We start from the raw sequence: 17,664 nt of genomic DNA, 5'->3' as shown, positions 1-17,664 counted from the left end.
TTGGATTTTGGGCGGTAAAGATATCGTTTGATTAATCAAACTTATATTGCTTAGTGATTTAATGTTTGCTGAGATCATTATGATTCTTCCCACAGTCCTTTGCACTTGGCCATCATCCACCAGCAGAATGGAGTCATTCTGCAGCTCATACACACTCTGCTGAGCGGCCAACAACACAGAGTCCTCAACACCTGCAACCACCTCCGACAAGTAACTACCTCCTTACTAACACACCTGTTTAATTCCTTCAATCCGGGAACGCATCTGTGTCATTTAAAAAATCTTGAAAAAATATAGGTGGGGTTGGCGAAAGGGCCCACTCTGTGTGGAGTTTGCATGTTCTCCCCGTGTCTCCCAGGGTAGTTAATACCCTCACAAAAACATGTAGTCATCCTGGTCACTATACCTCCTCCCCCATGACAGCCGGGGCGCCTGATGGAGGGGAAGGGAACTGGTTGGAATAACGTGTTCCTTCCACGCGCTACGTCCTACCAGGGAAACTCCCTCCTGTCAGGTGACAAGAAGGTCAGTTGGCTCTCATGCACTGAAGGAAGCATGAGCTCGGCCCTGGCCTCCCCAGGCTGTGGGGGACTGGTGTAGTGCTGGTGTAGGGCTGGTGTAGCGCCCAGGATCACTTAGGAAATTGGCACCGGGTGAAAAAAAATGGGTTACAAAAATCGCGGGATAAAAACATTTAGAAGAAGAAAAAAAAATCTTAAAATATATTTTAAATCAAACATTTGTAACTCAAATCTTTGCTTCTGGGTGTTCTACAAAATAATGTCTAAATCCTAACAGTTTTTTGAAAAAACTTTTGTTGCTATTATCAGTGGTTCTCAAACTTTTTCATGTCAAGGGCCCCCAAAATGATATGTATTTGGCCACGGATCCCAAAATATGTTGTTTCATGGACCCCCCAGAAGCAAAGATTTGAGTTAAAAATGTTATTAAAAAAAGATTTGCAAACATTTTCACGATTTAAAAGAAAATAGTAGATCTATAAGCTCACAGTGCGGCACTCAGTGCCGTGCTACGAGCTTGTATATCTGCTATTTTTGAATAGCCAAAGTATAAAATAATGGTTCAAGTGGTTACACAGATAGGAGATAAAAGGTAACAGGAGATAAAAGGTTTCTGCATGATATGAAGGTCCGGGGCGCAGTTGCCTGGAATGCCTTGTATGGAATGATGAAAGTGACCTCTCCTCTCCTCTCCTCTCCTCTCAGACTCCCCTCCATCTAGCAGTGATCACCAGACAGGTGAAGGTGGTGGAGGTGTTATTGCGGGCGGGGGCAGACCCCACCCTGTTGGACCAGGACGGACGCAGTCCCCTCCACCTGGCCGCCATGGGCGGAGACGAAGCCGTGCTCCGCCCCCTCCTGGCACACCTGGGAGAACGCCACGCCCACGTGGTCAACACTGCAGACTACCATGGTGAGTAGAATAGAATAGGATACTTTATTGGCGACATTTTAAAACACATACCGGTATGTCACCATTAAAGGCTCCAAAATCACATACAACCAAAGCTTGTTTCCATTGTGGTCCATTTTAAAACATAAAACAACTAATAGAATATACAAAGAACAGTGCAAAAAACACAATAATAAGTACTAACGTGTTTCATTTATAAAATAGAATATATTCTGTAATGAAAAAGGTAATTTAAAAAACACGGCCCCCTCACACATTAGAAGGACAATATCAGTCCTCAGAACCAAGGACAGGTGTTTTCAATTAATATAACATGGTTAAAAATTGAGTTTGAAGTTACCATGGGTTTATATAGGCAGGGGGCGTGTCTGTTAAAACGAATATCAAATATCTAAATATTTAATCAAGCAACTTAAAAACTGTCCGGGGTGCTCACAAAAGCCTGTAGTAGACGTTAAAATGACTCCAAACAAATCAAAATGCTTCGCTTCGCGCCCCTTTTTGAGCTTGCTGTTCTGCTACTTTTGATACTTTCGTGTGATGCTATAGTATGATCAAGTAAGGCGTTAATTTACGAAAAAACACAAAAGGTTAAAACATGGAGATAAGAGGTTTCTGCCCGACAGCAACGATATCAAACTGGGGGTCATTTAATTTAAACAGGTTTTATAATTATTGACCTCTGTCCTCTCTCTCTCAGGTCTGTATCCTCTGCACCTGGCGGTGAGGAGGGGCGGGGAGCGCGTGCTGCGTCTACTGGTGGAGGGCGGGGCCAAGATCAACGCACCTGAGCAGAAGGGCGGAAGCTCCGCCCTGCACCTGGCGGTCAGGGACAACCTGTTCAAGGTGGCCTGCTTCCTCATCACCGAGGTAAGGACGGACAGACGTGCACGCACACACACACACACACGTGCACGCATGCACGCACCTGCACGCTCGCACCCACGCACGCACGCACACACACACACACACGCACGTACACACACACACACACACACACATCGCACACGTACACACACGTACACAAACCTACACATGTTTGCCTTGCGACACTATTACTACTACATCAACATTTTAGGGTGGCAATGTAATGAATGGCGCTTTTTTTTACAATCTTTCTTGCCATTTTTAACCTGAATCCTAAAAGCGTACAATAGCGAGCTTGTGAGCTTGTAGATGACACCGCTACACAACTAAGCATGAATCAGGCATAACTCATAACCCCTAATCTGAACCCCAATCTGAATCTTTTCCTATTTGTGAGCCTGTTGTGACCATAAAACAACCTTTTTCTCTTGTGAGAACACACACACACGCAAGCACGCACACACACACACACACACACACACACACACACACACACACACACACACACACACACACACACACACACACACACACACACACACACACACACACACACACACACACACACACACACACACACACACACACACACACACACACACACACACATTGTAGGATGCCACTACATTGTGAAATGTCAATCATTTTAAGACCACCAATCATTTCATAAAACAATGCTTTGTTATGTTATTGTGTAGTTGTTGTTAGTCACGATCTTCCTCCATTGACAGTGTATTTGTGGTGAAACCCGTTGTCATGGTGATAGAGATATTATGGGCTGTATGTTGTGGCCACAAAGCAAAGCATTCATTATTTCCTTGATGTCAATGAAACAACGTGACTCATATAATATTAGAGATTTAGCGCACACGCACACACACACACACACACACACACACACACACACACACACACACACACACACAGTTAGCAGGGCCATAAAGTGCACACCCTGTGACGCAGGACACAAGTCACTCGTGGGTTTTGTGACATGCAAAAGGTTGCAAAGACATTTTGGTTACGGCCCACAACAACTGTTGCTGACATCCAATGAAGAGCTCTCTAGATCGATGTTCTCAAACGTTTCTTTTTGTGTCATAAGGACCCCCAAATTAACATGTATTTGGTGCCTCCAAACAACACCGAACAAACAGTCTGTGTTCCCGGGTAATTCTATCTCGTTGCTGCTGCAGTAGTGCCCTCTACTGGTTGGTCTGTAATAACCGTGACTCCCTCTCCTCTGTCCTGACCTGTGCAGCTGAAGGCTGATGTGAATGTGTGCACGTTTGCTGGGAACACACCTCTACACCTGGCCGCCAGTATGGGCTCTCCTACACTCTGCTCCATGCTCATAGCTGCAGGTCAGTGTCTCTCTCACACACACACACACACACACACACACACGCACGCACACACACCCGCACGCATATATGCACACACCCCCAATCATGAAATATAGCAAAATAAAATCTAAAATGTAATGATGATGTTGTTAAGGTATCAAGGACGCTTTACATCAAAAACAATGAACAACCAACAAACAAACAACCAACCAAACAAAACAACAAACTACTATTTCCCACAAGCCTGAGAGAATAGGTGTCTTTTCAAGGCAGCCTTGTGTGTAGTGTGTAGTGAAATGAGCAGATCTACAAGCTTGTGAACTTGTAGATCAGCTATTGTTACTATATTTTAAATGTTTTCCAAATAATACGAGAAAAAAACGGTTTTGGACATACAAGGTTTCCATGTGTCTGTCACCAGGAGCCGACAAGAACGTGGAGAACGACGAGCCGTTGTTCTTCAGCTCCTCCTCCTCCTCCGCCTCATCAGACGAAGAGCAGGAAGAAGAGGAGGAGGGCCGGCCAATCAGAGAGCAGGTCAAAGGTCAAGAGGTCACCTCGCATCCGGTCAACCCTCGCAAGAGGCCGGCGTCGGGCCACACCCCGCTGGACCTGGCCTGTTGTCAGAAGGTACAGAGGACAAAAACATGGAGATATATTCTCTATCGCTCGACCACAATCATTGGTTTGATTTGGTAATCCTAGTTGGCGGCCTACCCATCTGACCACTTAACACGACTGCCGTGTTAAGTGGTCAGATGGGCGGGCGCGTTGCATTTTCAGAGCATGTTTACTTTTAACGTTCAATCAATCGATGTGTTAGAGCTTTAAGCTTTGAGCTTTAAGTTCCCATTTATTGGTGTCACAATGAAAACTAATTTCTCGAGGTTTAAAGAAGAAAATACCTTGATTGTTATTTGTTTTGTTATTAAAATCGTAGTGTTTTGACAATTACTTGGGGGCCCACTTGTAATACCCACACAGCCTAGCCCTAGTTTATTTGATGCACTACATTTTACAGTTTTCTATCATTTACCATAGGCTTCCTGACATTTAGACTGATCTTGTTCTTTGTAAGCCACTCTGGATAAGAGTGTCTGCTAAATACCTGCAAAGTTGTAGTTGATAACGTCAGCAAAGTTAGTGTAAAAGTTGTGCTGAGAGCAAAGCCAGTTGTATTTGACAATGTTGTGTAAAACAGCAGGATTGATTGTTCTCTGGTCCTGCAGGTGCGTAACCTGCTGGGCTCCAGTCCCAGGACCAGTCGACAGAACAGTAAGAAGAGCAAAAGCAGCCACAGTGAAAGTACGACAGGTAGGTGACCTGCCTTTCTTTCTAATCTCTCGTAAACACATTAACTCTGGTGTCCCGATATGGACCAAAATTTCAAAATGTTCCAACAAAAAATCTTACATAAAAAAAAAGCAGATATAGCTGACCTACAAGTTCACAAGCTCTACAAGCTAGATCGGCTATTTTCACTACTAGAGGTTCGGGCCTTGATCTACGCGGCCCTCACATCTAGAGTTCGGGCCGGTATGTGGCACTCACACCGATGTGGCACCGCCGATCCGACCAATATGCCCATATACTGTATGGGCATATCAGAGGCACCCAGGGGGCACATGCGCAAATCGGTGTTGTTCATCATGATATTTTTCTTTTGATTAATCAAAAATGACACACATCTAATAATAGAGGCCACCTCAATGGACCAAATTAAAGTTTTCTTCCTCCAATGGCCCAAAGAAGTGACGCCTAGGTTGAATATGGTTAGAACAGTGTTTCTCAACCTTTTTTGTGCCAGTGCCCCACATCCAATATCCAAGGCCCTTACCACCCCCACACCCAACTCAAATGTAAGCTTTATTTTTATTGTGTATTGTGTTGCTTATATAATTTAGAATACATCTCACCGATTTCCAAATATCAAATTTTACATTAAACTGGACTGGATGTAAAAAAAAAAGCAGAAATAGCAGATGTACAAGCATACAATGCGTCACTTTGTGACGCGTTGTAAGCTTGTAGATCAGCTATTTTTACATGTATAAAATGATTAAATATGTTAATAATTTCTTTGTATATTTAAGTTAGTTTGATATCTGCCCTGTGCTATTTTTGATTACAGAGCCTAAAAGGCGTTAAGACATTTATTTTGTATTCATATGTTCCAATGTTTTATGGCCAAACACACAATTAAATCGTTGATCGCAATTATTTGAGTGACAATGAATCGTCAACTTAAATTAGAAATTGTTACAGCCCTAGCTGTGAGAAGGGCCTGACATCCTGACAGGGCTTGTATGCCCACTTGGGGGGGGGCTGTACACCCTAACCCTAACCCATGTCCTGTCCCTCCAGAGTCAGACAGTGGTCTGGACAGTGAGACAGTGTCCAGGCTGGTGGAGCTGCTCAGTGTGGACGAGGTGCCATGGAGACAGCTGGCAGAGAAACTGGGCATGCTCACACTGGCACACCTGTACCAGGACAGCGCCTCGCCGTGCCAACACCTGCTACACAACTACCAGGTAGGGGGTTTCTGTGTGTGTGTGTGTGTGGGGGGGGGGGTGCAATTATTGAATTTTGTTTTAGGAATTATTAAAAGTAGCATAAAAAAGTGTGAGAACCACTGGTGGGGTGTACATGAGCTTATTGGTCATTGTTTATTGTGTGTGTGTAGGTGGGTGGGGGTCCCGTGGAGGGCCTGGTGGAGGCTCTTCAGTCCCTGGGGCTGACGGAAGGGGTCCGACTGCTGCGACAGGTGGAGTTACAACACGACAAACATACCCAGGGTAGGTTACACACACACACACACACACACACACACACACACACACACACACACACAAATTTGAATCCTGAAAAGTAACAGTTTTGGACTTTTCCACCTGAGACGATGTCTATGTACCTATCAACCACAATGACTGGTTTCCTTACTGTCTCCTCTTTGACCAATCAGAAACCACGGTAGACAGCGGCTTCAGCAGTCAGCCAATGGACGAGGTCGAGGAGGCGGGGCCAGCCGTGGCCAATCAGTGAGCCCCGGGAAGAGGCTGTAATAACAACAACCAAGGATTATATAAAATAAGGATATGCAACTTGGTTAGACAATTCCAGCCAGCAGATTCGTCAGTGTTGGACAGGCACTGGGCGGCAAACTGGTGCCGGAAGTTCCACAGAATGCATTGAAGTCAATGAGAGCCGCCTGGATAAACACCATCATTTAATGATTGTCACCTGCATTACGTAATCGGTTCAGGAATATAAAACAAGATGATAAGAAGATGTATCTAAAGAGCAGAGAATAAGACTGGGCCATCTTGCCTGGAAACATGATAAATCGGTAACCGCCTTCCATTCCGACATCTCACTACTCCGACTAGTGGCTTCCGCGTGCGGTTAGGGTTAGGGTTAGGTATAGGGTTTGTTAACGTCGGAAAGGCGACATGTCGGAAAGGCGACATGTAACCGATAAATCTGCCAGAGCAAATGCAGCCTAGTCAGAAACTCAATATCAACATCCCTGCATTTACCATCAACTACTCACCTGAACAGTTTAGGATGTTGTACATGATATTATTGTAAACATTGACCATCCAAACATAGGAGTAGACATCACATATTCTGTATTATCATGTTTGGTTCAGGAGTTATGATGTAAAATACATTATTTGGTTATTGCGGAAAGTAAAATGGCCACCAGGGGGCGTTTTTGCAATGGCTCCGTATCTGAAAATGTTCAGGGCTCCAAACTGTACCAAGTTTCATGCTTTTATGAAAAAGTTAACGATTTTTGTACCAATCCACCGGACTGAAAACAAAAGATCAGAAAATAATGTGGTATGCCTTTTCTTTTCCTGAACCTATTATCTGACAATGGTAACAGTCATTAAAAAGAAAAATGTGTTCATTCATAAGCTGGTCCAGCGGCATCGAACGTCCGACGCCAGTTTGCCTCCCAGTGCGTCTATATAGCGCATGTTATGGCATAGAACGTCTTGTCTTATCCTTGGTTATATAATCCTTGAACAATAATCAGGATCAAATCAGTTTCCAAAAGCACCTTTTACAAAGGCCTTCATCTCAGTGCCCTGTGGCCCTGTCTCTACGTACGAACCAGACTCTGTTCAGACATTTTTAAACTTTATTTATCAGCCCCTGAGGGATCCTCCATAGGATCTGAAATGGATTTGAACACACTGATATTAAATGGATTTTTCTGTCTCCGTTATTTTACAAACTGATTATATTAACCACTTTAACCGTGGGATCCCTATTTTAGGCTTGTCATTATAGGCCAAAATTGTCAAAACATTTCAAATCATTTCGAAATGTTTTCAATTTATTCTTTAATTTTAAGCAATTTCTTTCTTTTTTTTTCCAAGTACAAAATAGGGTTTAAGGGGTTAAAAGTTAATGGTTACAAGCGACTGGAAAATCGATGAATTGCTTCGTGTGACTTCCAAAATGTTTTACATTTACAAAACTATGGATTTTAGCTCCTCAACATGTACCGGCTGTGGTTATTTGGATATGTTTTACTAATACTGTGTATTTGTTGAGTTTCTCATCTTAACCAAATACAGTTTTACAGCCTTGAAAAATATACATATTGAAGTACATTTTGGAATTTATTCAACATTTATTTACGATATTCAGATGGTTTATTATATTGTCGTCCTTTTGAATGTCTATGTTTCATTTTGAATTCCTTCTTTGTTGAATAAAGAAACAAATGTCTTTAACGTCCAAACATCCTCCTTTGACAATTACTTTATTTCTTCTATGCCTTCAAAAAGGTTTCTGCCCAACAACGATATGTGAGCTAAGATCAGAGTTCTGACGTGGTATTGACCTTTTGCATTGGGCGTGGCATTGGGCAATGTTAAGTCGACCTGGTTTTTACCCCTCAAAGATGTCCACCGCTACCAAAAGACACTTGTTGACGCCCCCTTCAGGATTTTTGGCACGCTCTAGGCCCCCGGTCTAGACTGTAAAATCCTCAGCGTTAATATTTACCCATTATTTTGTACACTGTCAGAGTTACAGATCCGTAAGAGTCCATTTGGACCCCTGGTGGTCCCCGGACCTGACATTGATAAACGGTGAGCCAGCGTTGCATTCATAAGTGACAGGAAGATTTGGGCGATTACATCTCATCTGAAGCAGATTTTGAATCATGATAATGTTGTACGGACAGTGTTGTTCTATGTTATAAGGCTTAAGCCTATAAGGTTTTCAATCAGCCCTTGTACGTTTACATAGTTTGGACACATTTAGTTTGAAAACAGGGACATCCAGTTGAAAGTGGTCAACACAGAAGCTGTTGCTGCTGGCGTTTGCGTCTGTGGGGACAGTGTCGTTTGGTGTTCACACTTATGGATAGCATGAAACAAACTGTTAACTTAAGACGATTAAAGAACAAATCATCTTTACCTACTGTACTTTGTCTCCTTCCCTTCAGAGGACATGGATATATGTTACGGTTACAGTACGTCTCTAAACAGATGACATGTTTCTCTCTGTTGCTATCAGGGCTGGGCAAAATAATGGACACAATCGAATATTGCAATATTTTTGACCATATATATTTTTTGTATTTTGTACAATTTCTGACATAGTATGAGTATAGTAGGGTATACAAAGGCTTAAGTGATTACAAACTGGAAAAGACAACACTTATGCCATATCACAATATTACAATTCATAATCCAAGGGTAAAACTAGTCTCATATCACAATATTGATATAATATGGATATATTGCCCAGCCCTATTCTCTATACAGATGGCATGTTCCTCTCAATATTTCAGGTGGATATGGACTAGGGATGGGACAATATGAAAATTTGTTGTTATGATTATTGTGGCAAAAATAATTGTGATTAACGACGTTATCGCAATAATCTATTTGCCAAAAATAGCAGCTCACGCGTTGCAACGCAGGGCATTGTGAGCTTGTAGATCTGCTATTTTTGGCAAATTGATTTGTGTAGAGTGAAATAAGAGTGTACCAAATGCACTTCTCACGGGTCCGTTTTATCAAGTACAGAGGGTTTAGGACAATCTCACGATCAAATCTCTGCGATACGAGCGATAACGATTTTTGTCCCATCCCTAATATGGACACACAGCGTGCATTTCTCTAGAATATTCCATCTTATCTTTTCTTCATGAATTTCTACAAGGCTTTTACACATTTAAATAATATGCATTGTAATATTGAGTACCAGTAATAGCATTAACAAACAAAATACCCATTTGCTTCACTCATCTCTGAAAACGCCCCTATCACATCAACATGGTATGGCTTGGAAAATAAAGGCTGTTTTATTTAGTGTACTCTGCCACCACCCCACCCCCTAGTGGCCATCTCATACCATTGCATAGTTTGAAACCAATAAGAAAGCCAAGCCTGAGAAGAGATTAACTTGCTTTACCAGCAGCAGTCAAGATTTACAATGAATTCAACATTTTACATTCTTTTTTTTTTTTTGTACATTTACTATAGTATGGTTGGTGAGGCGGAGGGTACAAACCGCTGTTCGAGAAGTCCCATTTGTTTTTATTTTACATGCGCACTGCACTGTTTGCGGTACACCTCTCTCCAGCCAAGAGGAATAATTTGGTAAAGTTCCTGTAATACTAGTTGTGGTTACATAGACGGAGGGGGGAACTTCTATCATGACTACCACTGTACAGAGGTTCTCAATGAGGACAGTCTGTCTGAACATTCCTCCACTACATGATGGTGGACATTTGGAGGAAAGCCTGCAACCATTTTTCTGGGAGTGGAACTGGATGGAGTTGGACACAAGTTGGCTCTTTTCCAGTACAAAGGGTAAAAAAAAACAGAACCTTCCTTAACCTGAAACTTCCCAGACCCCGTAGGAGGTGAGGTAAGTCAGTGGTTCTAAACATTTTACATTTCAAGGACCTCCCCCCCATAACTCTGACAGTATACAAAATGGAACCAAATCCATTTGTATACTGTCAGACTTACAGACTTGTAAGGGTTAACTTTAAGGAACCCTGAGAGACCCCACTTTGAGAACCACTGAGGTAAGTCATAAAAAAACATTACATAAAAACTCAGAAAAGAAGCAAAAGAAGAATTCAGCACGTCGTGCAATAAAGTATAAATGAGAAAGTTTTCTTAACCATTTCAAAAGTATACATTCTGGGGTTTCCCGAACTCTTACTCTTACTCAGTACACAGGACGCCCAAATTAGGTTCCGAGGAACCCTAATCTGAAACCTGAGGCGTAGTGCTATGGAAACAAACCCAGAACTTGTTGAGAAATAACGTTACACAGCGCGGGACGATTCACTTTAGTTCTTGTAGTGGGAAAGAGCCAAATACCTCTACCGACAGCCTCAAATGGCCACTCCCTCCATTCCACCAGTACCACTGGAGGTAAATATTCTCACATCGTACTTTCATTACATGTATGGAAATGACGTCATCGACCCGAGGCGTCCTTCATCACGTCCCTCTCGTCAAATGTCCTTTGCCGAGGAAAAAAAAAAACCATAATGACCACAAAATTATTTCTGAGTATTAAAAATAGAAGTGACAGTTTCTTCATGTTTTGGAACAGTCCTTTATACATGTGTCTGTTGGTCAGTGACAGTCCGTTATGAGGCTGATGGTGACAACAGCCCAGTACATTATAATGAACCACAGTTTAATATAGTAATGTGAACAGACCTGCTTGGGGATTACATTGGGTTTGAAACTGGTTCAAAGACGTGTCGTACGTACAGTACATCTTCAACCCGTCTCTCTTCTGTCCTTGTCATTGTCCGTGTTTTAAATAAGCAGAGAGATGGCCTCTGGTCCGTGAGACTAGAAGTCTCAGTGGATGCTGAAGTTGATGTGATTTGAAATCCTCCGGTGTCACCAGATCCTGATGCTATTGCCTCTCCTTCCACCAGAGGGCAGTATTTGTTTGCAGCGAAACTCAAAGAGATGCGTGTGTGTGTGTTTGTATTACTATACTTGTGGGGACCTAATGTTCCCACAAGTATAGTCGAATTTGATAAATACATTGGGAGGACCATTTTCCTGGTTGGAAGGGGTTATGGGTTGGAATTAAGAGTTAATATGATTTATTTATACTTAGTTGCGTACCAGTGTCATGCACCAAAAAATAGCATATTTATAAGCTCACAATGCGTCGCAGCGTGATGCGTTGAGAGCTTGTAGATCTGCAATTCTTTTCGGCTTCAAGCTTATGGTTCAAAATGCCATTAAAAAAAAATGGCATTCAAAAAATGTTGATGTCCTCACAAGTATAGTAATACAAACTTCTGTGTGTGTGTGTGTGTGTGTGTGTGTGTGTGTGTGTGTGTGTGTGTGTGTGTGTGTGTGTGTGTGCACGCGAGACAGAGAGCAATAAGAGTCCTATCACATCAGATTTGAGGCAATCGCCATGACACATATATCATGAGTTGATATGCATTGACAAGTGTCCCACCCCAAATAAGTGGGTATCCAACATGTCCCAGTACCTAGATATTTAAAAAATAATAACAATTATATATTCTATGAGCTATAGATCTTCTACAGTCCAGACAGTATGCTATGGAGGTCCGTTGCCCCCTTTAATTCCAGCAGGAGGCAACAGAAACCAACAGACAAGACAGACAGACACACAGAGTTATGGGACAGTGGTTCTCAACGTGGGGTCCGGGGTCCCCCCAGGGGTATTTGGAGAGGGTTCCAAGGGGTCGGCCCCCAGCAAAAAGAGGTTAGCATCACAATCCATTGCACCTCTTTGACCCTATTTTATACTTTGGATTTGACCTCAGCCTTTTTTTAAATAATTTAGAACACAAATCTCCTCTTCAGGGGGTCCCTGGCACACAATCGTTTTAATAATAATAATAATAGCTCAGATTTATATAGCGCTTTTCCAAGTACCAAAAGTCGCTTTACATAAAGAAAAGGAAGGAACCAACTTAAATATGGGGGTCTGCCGCCAAATACAAATCAATCTGGGGGTCGTTGACCTGAAAATGTTTGAGAGCCACTAGTACGCGAGACTTAACCACTTAAACCCCTACAGTACATGGTTGGGCGGAGTCCCTCAGGGCTCTAAACTAGTGTATTTTCTGTTTTCCGTTGTTGTGCGGAAAGCTTTTTGTTGAACTGCGAAAGCTTTCCCCCGCAATACGGATGGATGCTGGGGGTTTAAGTGGTTAATAATAAACGCTCCTAGCCAACGCTGCGTCGAGGCTAGCAGAAAACGCGGAGGCGGGTTGAGTTGTGTGTTTGTTTCATCGGCTCCACTCATCCTTCTCTGCTTCATCTCGTCTGTGACGCGGGGCTGTGACTCCTGTTGACTCCAAATGCATTGTGGGGGCGGCGTTTTTTTTCTTCCCCGTCCCGGCTAGAAGGGGAGGGAGGGAGGGAGAGGAGGAGGGGGGGGGGGGTGTTAGGGTCCTTATGCATGCTCCCGTTGCCGCGGGCAACAGTCCCACGCTCGGTAGCTTGTGTCCGTGTCGTTGGCTGGTCGGTCGGCATGGGAACCATGTTCTCCGACGTTCGCAACGGGGAGCAGCAGAGTGGAGGTTCTATTCCACCGCCTGAGATTCAGTTTGGTGGAATTTCTGAAGTCTGTTTTGTTGTTAGAGCAGCATTATAGTTTATTTATACTCCCATGGCACAAGCGTGCCGCGTGCAAAAAAGAACAGATCTACAAGCTTGCACAAGAACAGAACTCTACAAGAACAGATACAAGCTTGTAGATCTGTGGATCTTTTTCGCAAATGACATCCGTTGCACTACGGACGTATAGTTACCGTCTTAAAGGGAAACCAGCTTTTGGATGCTGGATAAAGACGCTGCCCCAGAAATCAGAATGTAATCAGTTTGATCTCCCCCCAAAGTGACTTTTGAGCAAGATGCTGAACCCACAACCATCTCTCTCTCTCTCTCTCTCTCTCTCTCTGTGAGCTGCTCTCTGCACAGGAGCATCGGCAAAGTAGATACATAAAGCTCGACAACACTGGTTTGGGTGAAAATTACCTTCATCTCGCCCTTAAACTGAACCTTGTAAATCAGTGGTTCTCAAAAGTGAGGGTCCAGGGACTCCCTGGGGTCCTTGAGGGGGGTATTCCAGGGGGTCCCCAGCTAAGTGATTGATAGTTAGGAGAAGCCAACTGGATGGACCCTTACAGGTCTGTAACTTTGAGCGTGTACAAAAATGGAACCGAATTCCATTTGGTTCCATTTCTACACTCTCAAAGGTTATGGGGGTCTGACTCTGTGGCTTAATGCACACCAAACTGGCTGATCCTTGAAAATTACATTTTGAGAACCACTGTTGCAAAGAAATACAATAGCTGTGCATTGTAATAACAAATAAAAAGAATGGCTTTCTGTCTCCTACAAATCAACAACAAAAGTTTGGTCCAAAAAACCGTATGGTCACAAAAAGTTGACAGGATTTAAAGACATAAGTCTGTCGGAACGCAGGTGAGATATACGTATATCTTCCACCTTGGACTCCTTTTCTCTCCTCCTTCATTTGTCTCCCGTTATTTTCCTTCGTCTCACGACTCTGTGCATCAATTGTTCTTTTCCTTCGAGGCAAGATGGGACAGTCCGCCAGATGAAAACGCCCCAGCTATTACCCATAGTTTCTCAGTGCTGTTTTATAAACACGCACCGTGTTTCCGGGACGTTCTGGTGGCTTCCATCCGTACCGGCGCACATCTGGCGCTGATAACACAGGTTCCAATTCCAATGCCGTGTCCAGCTGTGGCTTTCCCTTTTTCTTGTCTTAGCTTCACTGTACCGTTAACCTGTCTCTCTTTACGGTTCCTGTCTCTCATTAGTGTTCCACTAACCTGTCTCTATTTACCGTCCCGCTAACCTGTCTCTCTTCACGGTTTCACTAACCTGTCTCTTTCCTGTACAATTAACTCGTCTCTATTTACTGTTCCACTAACCTGTCTCTCGTTACTGTTCTACTAACCTGTCTCTCTTCTTCCCTGTCTCTCTGTCAAATAAAAGCCTGGGAAAATAAGCTTGTAAAAAAATAAATAAATCAAACATCATTACAGCCATACAGTCCAGCCCTACGGCGCCTCCCCCTGCTTGACGGTGGCCTGGTTTTGGTTGGCTTTCAGGGATTCCGAGGAGCGCTTCTTCTTACTGCCCTCTCTGACGGAGGAGGATTTGGACGTCCTGTGGTTGTCCTTGTCCTAGGATTGCAGGGATTAAACGTGGATTAAAGCAAAATAAAATCTCACGACTGAAAATGTTTGTATGACCGACAAGTCCTAATATGGGATTTATGACACAATGCCTCGCAGACACATTGAGAGCTTGTAGATAGGATGGTTTCACTAACCCAACACGCTTCCATAGAAGACATGCTGTCTTCTATGGAATCCAAATGACTGAAATCATTTGTGGCGACTGAGAACTTTAATCCATGGATTGAACTGAACATTTGTGTCCTAATCTGTGATTTGTCAAACAACGTAAAAGGAGTCCTCCACTGTGTTTCCTGATCAATTAGCACAATATCATTGCTGTCAGGCAGAAAGCTCCAAATTTTAACATTGTGTGTTTTTTCGTAGATGAATGCCCTGCTTGATCATACTAAAGCGTCACACAAAAGTAGCAGATCCACAAGCTTGAAACGTGGCTTGTACTGTAGATCTGCTACTTTTGTAAAAGTTCTGTAAAGTAACTGTTTTTCCACCCGTAGAATGATGTTATATTAGGGTATATACATTATTTACTAGTATTATCATTCTAAACCTATTTTCTTGCTGTTCTACATACAGCCAACCAGTTGGAAGAAATTGCAGATTGATGCTTTAGCCTTTGCTCTTATGAAATATCTGAGACCATATGTTTTTTTTAATGTTGCTTATGCACATCAATTTAGGATTTAAGCAATAGAACGTGTATTCTATTGCTAGTGTGACCCATTCTAATACTCTGTAATGTTATACAAATGACTGATACCACTCATGGTGACTAAGAACTTTAATCCATGGGATTAAATATACAAAATAATGACTGACAAATATAAATACATAATGTGCAATGTACAAAATGGGCCATATTCAATAAATATATACTCTCAAAAATGTTTTAAAACAGTGGGAATAGCACATCTACAATCTCACAACACTTGTAGATCTGCTATTCCTTTTTAATAAAGCATTCGGTTAGCTATTCAGGCTTTTTCTTGCCCCTATGTCTTTATTGCTTTTTAGATGTGTTGTTTTTATGCAAATGTTTATTCAGTACAGTAGCACTTTGAGATTTGTTTAAAATGTAAAGTGCAATAAAATTATTATTTCCGCTATTTTTGGAAAACATAACATCTTTCAAGAGATTAATTCATAAAGGATCTCTAACAGGTTGGACTGGCAACGAGTCTGACCATCATGCAAACATATGATTGCGATTATCTCAAATAATTGGCGATCGGGCCATTATGTACTGTAATAACAGGTTAGAGTTGGGATCCTTTAGGATTTTAATGATTCTGGTTCCTTAACGATTCCCTCTTAACTGTCCTACTGCTGGATCCGGTTCCTCCGGTTCCGGATCCCAACTCTAGTCACAGGCCTGCTGTACTGTACCTTGTCCTTGGAGACGGTGGCCTGGCTGGACGAGGAGCAGCTCTCCTGGGTCAGTGTGGGGCTGGAGTGGGCTCTCTGCAGCCCTGAGTCATCAAACAGCTTGGCCTCGAACGCAGAGAGGTCCTTATCGTCTCCGCCAAGACGGAGCTTAGCGCGGAGCAGCATGGCGTAGGTCCCGTACCGCGTTTTCTGTTCCAAGAGAGAGAGAGAGAATTTGATTGAAACCTTTATTTCAGGGAAATCCATTGAGAACAGGGTCTCTTTTTCAATGGCGCCCTGTGTACATTTATAACGATTTTACAGACATGACATAGACAACAAGGTACACATATATATAATAACATAAAAAGGTATATTAAAACCAAATTTTACACCAAGCATGGAATAAAGCAAAATAAAATCTCATGACTGAAAACTTTTTTTTTTTTTTAGGTATTATCATTCTAAAACCTATGTAACTGTTCTACATACAGCCAACCAGTTGAAGAAATCACAGATTGAAGGCTTTAACCTTTTTACTTTTCTGACATTTCTGAGACCATTCATGTTTATGGAAGATGCTTCTGAACATGCTAGTTGCTAGTTTGACCACTTCAAATACCAAATACGAAAAATAATAACCGAAAATAGCCAATCTACAAGCTCAGAACACGTCGCAGCAAGACAAAATGTAATATCGAAATGTAATATCTGTACATCTGCCGTCATTTATCTTTCCGTTCTCACAAACAATATACATAGAAAATGGGCATATTTACGCATGGCTATTAATCATAATTGATCACAGCTAAGACTGTGATTAATCTGAATAAAATGTTTCAATCTTTTGACAGCCCTAATACATTTATGTGCAGAATAGATCAATTTGAAGCGTTATTTCTTTTTTCTCTCCCAATACTAAGTATGCAATGAAGAGAGCCCAGCTAAGGTGCTGGACAAATAAGAAAGATCCATGCAAAATGAAAAAGATTTCCACACACTGACTAGGCCTTTCAAATCTTCACTATAATGAGCTTTCGGTGTGATAGACCTTCAAACAGACCGGAAGCTCAATAAAGTAAAGTTCCTCTTCATACAGGACATGACTATGTTTAATGCTACGTTCACACTGGCAGATACAAAAGATACAACGATACAAAGCAAAGCAGCAGTTAGTCTCTGTCAGGCAGAAACCTCTTATCTCCATATTCTAACTCGTTTTGTTTCTTCGTAAATTAATGCTGTACTTTCATACTTTTGCTGCTTTTGTATTTGAATCCTGAAAAGTAACAGTTTTGGACATATGAGGTTCGCGCCCGACAGAGACGTATCTGTCGCGGAGTTGCTGTTTAACCCATTAAGACCTGAGGCGATTCTTTAAAAAAATCTAAATCCTAACAGTTTTTGGAATAAAATCTAAAACAT

The 17,664-nt window shown here is 42.3% G+C and overlaps 2 protein-coding genes across 5 annotated transcripts in view; one reads left to right on the top strand and one right to left on the bottom strand.

The window, feature by feature from the left end:
• Positions 1-8,393, top strand: part of nfkb2 (nuclear factor of kappa light polypeptide gene enhancer in B-cells 2 (p49/p100)) — a 32,662-nt gene extending 24,269 nt beyond the window's left edge. For all 3 annotated transcript variants that reach the window (XM_084076636.1, XM_084076635.1, XM_084076637.1), the window contains 9 exons: positions 96-210; positions 1,227-1,434; positions 2,135-2,304; positions 3,560-3,662; positions 4,066-4,274; positions 4,874-4,958; positions 6,009-6,175; positions 6,328-6,439; positions 6,607-8,393. In XM_084076636.1, the coding sequence (XP_083932762.1) occupies positions 96-210; positions 1,227-1,434; positions 2,135-2,304; positions 3,560-3,662; positions 4,066-4,274; positions 4,874-4,958; positions 6,009-6,175; positions 6,328-6,439; positions 6,607-6,686 (1,249 nt within the window). In that variant the 3' untranslated portion in view covers positions 6,687-8,393. The remainder of the gene's footprint in view (positions 1-95; positions 211-1,226; positions 1,435-2,134; positions 2,305-3,559; positions 3,663-4,065; positions 4,275-4,873; positions 4,959-6,008; positions 6,176-6,327; positions 6,440-6,606) is intronic.
• A 1,673-nt stretch (positions 8,394-10,066) lies between these two features.
• psda (pleckstrin and Sec7 domain containing a) overlaps positions 10,067-17,664 on the bottom strand; it is a 103,480-nt gene continuing 95,882 nt past the window's right edge. For both annotated transcript variants that reach the window (XM_084076622.1, XM_084076621.1), the window contains exons 20-21: positions 16,261-16,449; positions 10,067-14,859 (exon numbers count right to left, since the gene is read on the bottom strand). In XM_084076622.1, the coding sequence (XP_083932748.1) occupies positions 14,734-14,859; positions 16,261-16,449 (315 nt within the window). In that variant the 3' untranslated portion in view covers positions 10,067-14,733. The remainder of the gene's footprint in view (positions 14,860-16,260; positions 16,450-17,664) is intronic.

Source organism: Gymnoscopelus microlampas (genome assembly GCF_963454915.1).
Source record: "Gymnoscopelus microlampas genome assembly, chromosome: 13".
Classification (NCBI taxonomy): Eukaryota; Metazoa; Chordata; class Actinopteri; order Myctophiformes; family Myctophidae; genus Gymnoscopelus; species Gymnoscopelus microlampas.
The sequence above is the reverse complement of the archived record's forward strand: the minus strand, read 5'-3'. Positions and strand labels throughout refer to the sequence as shown.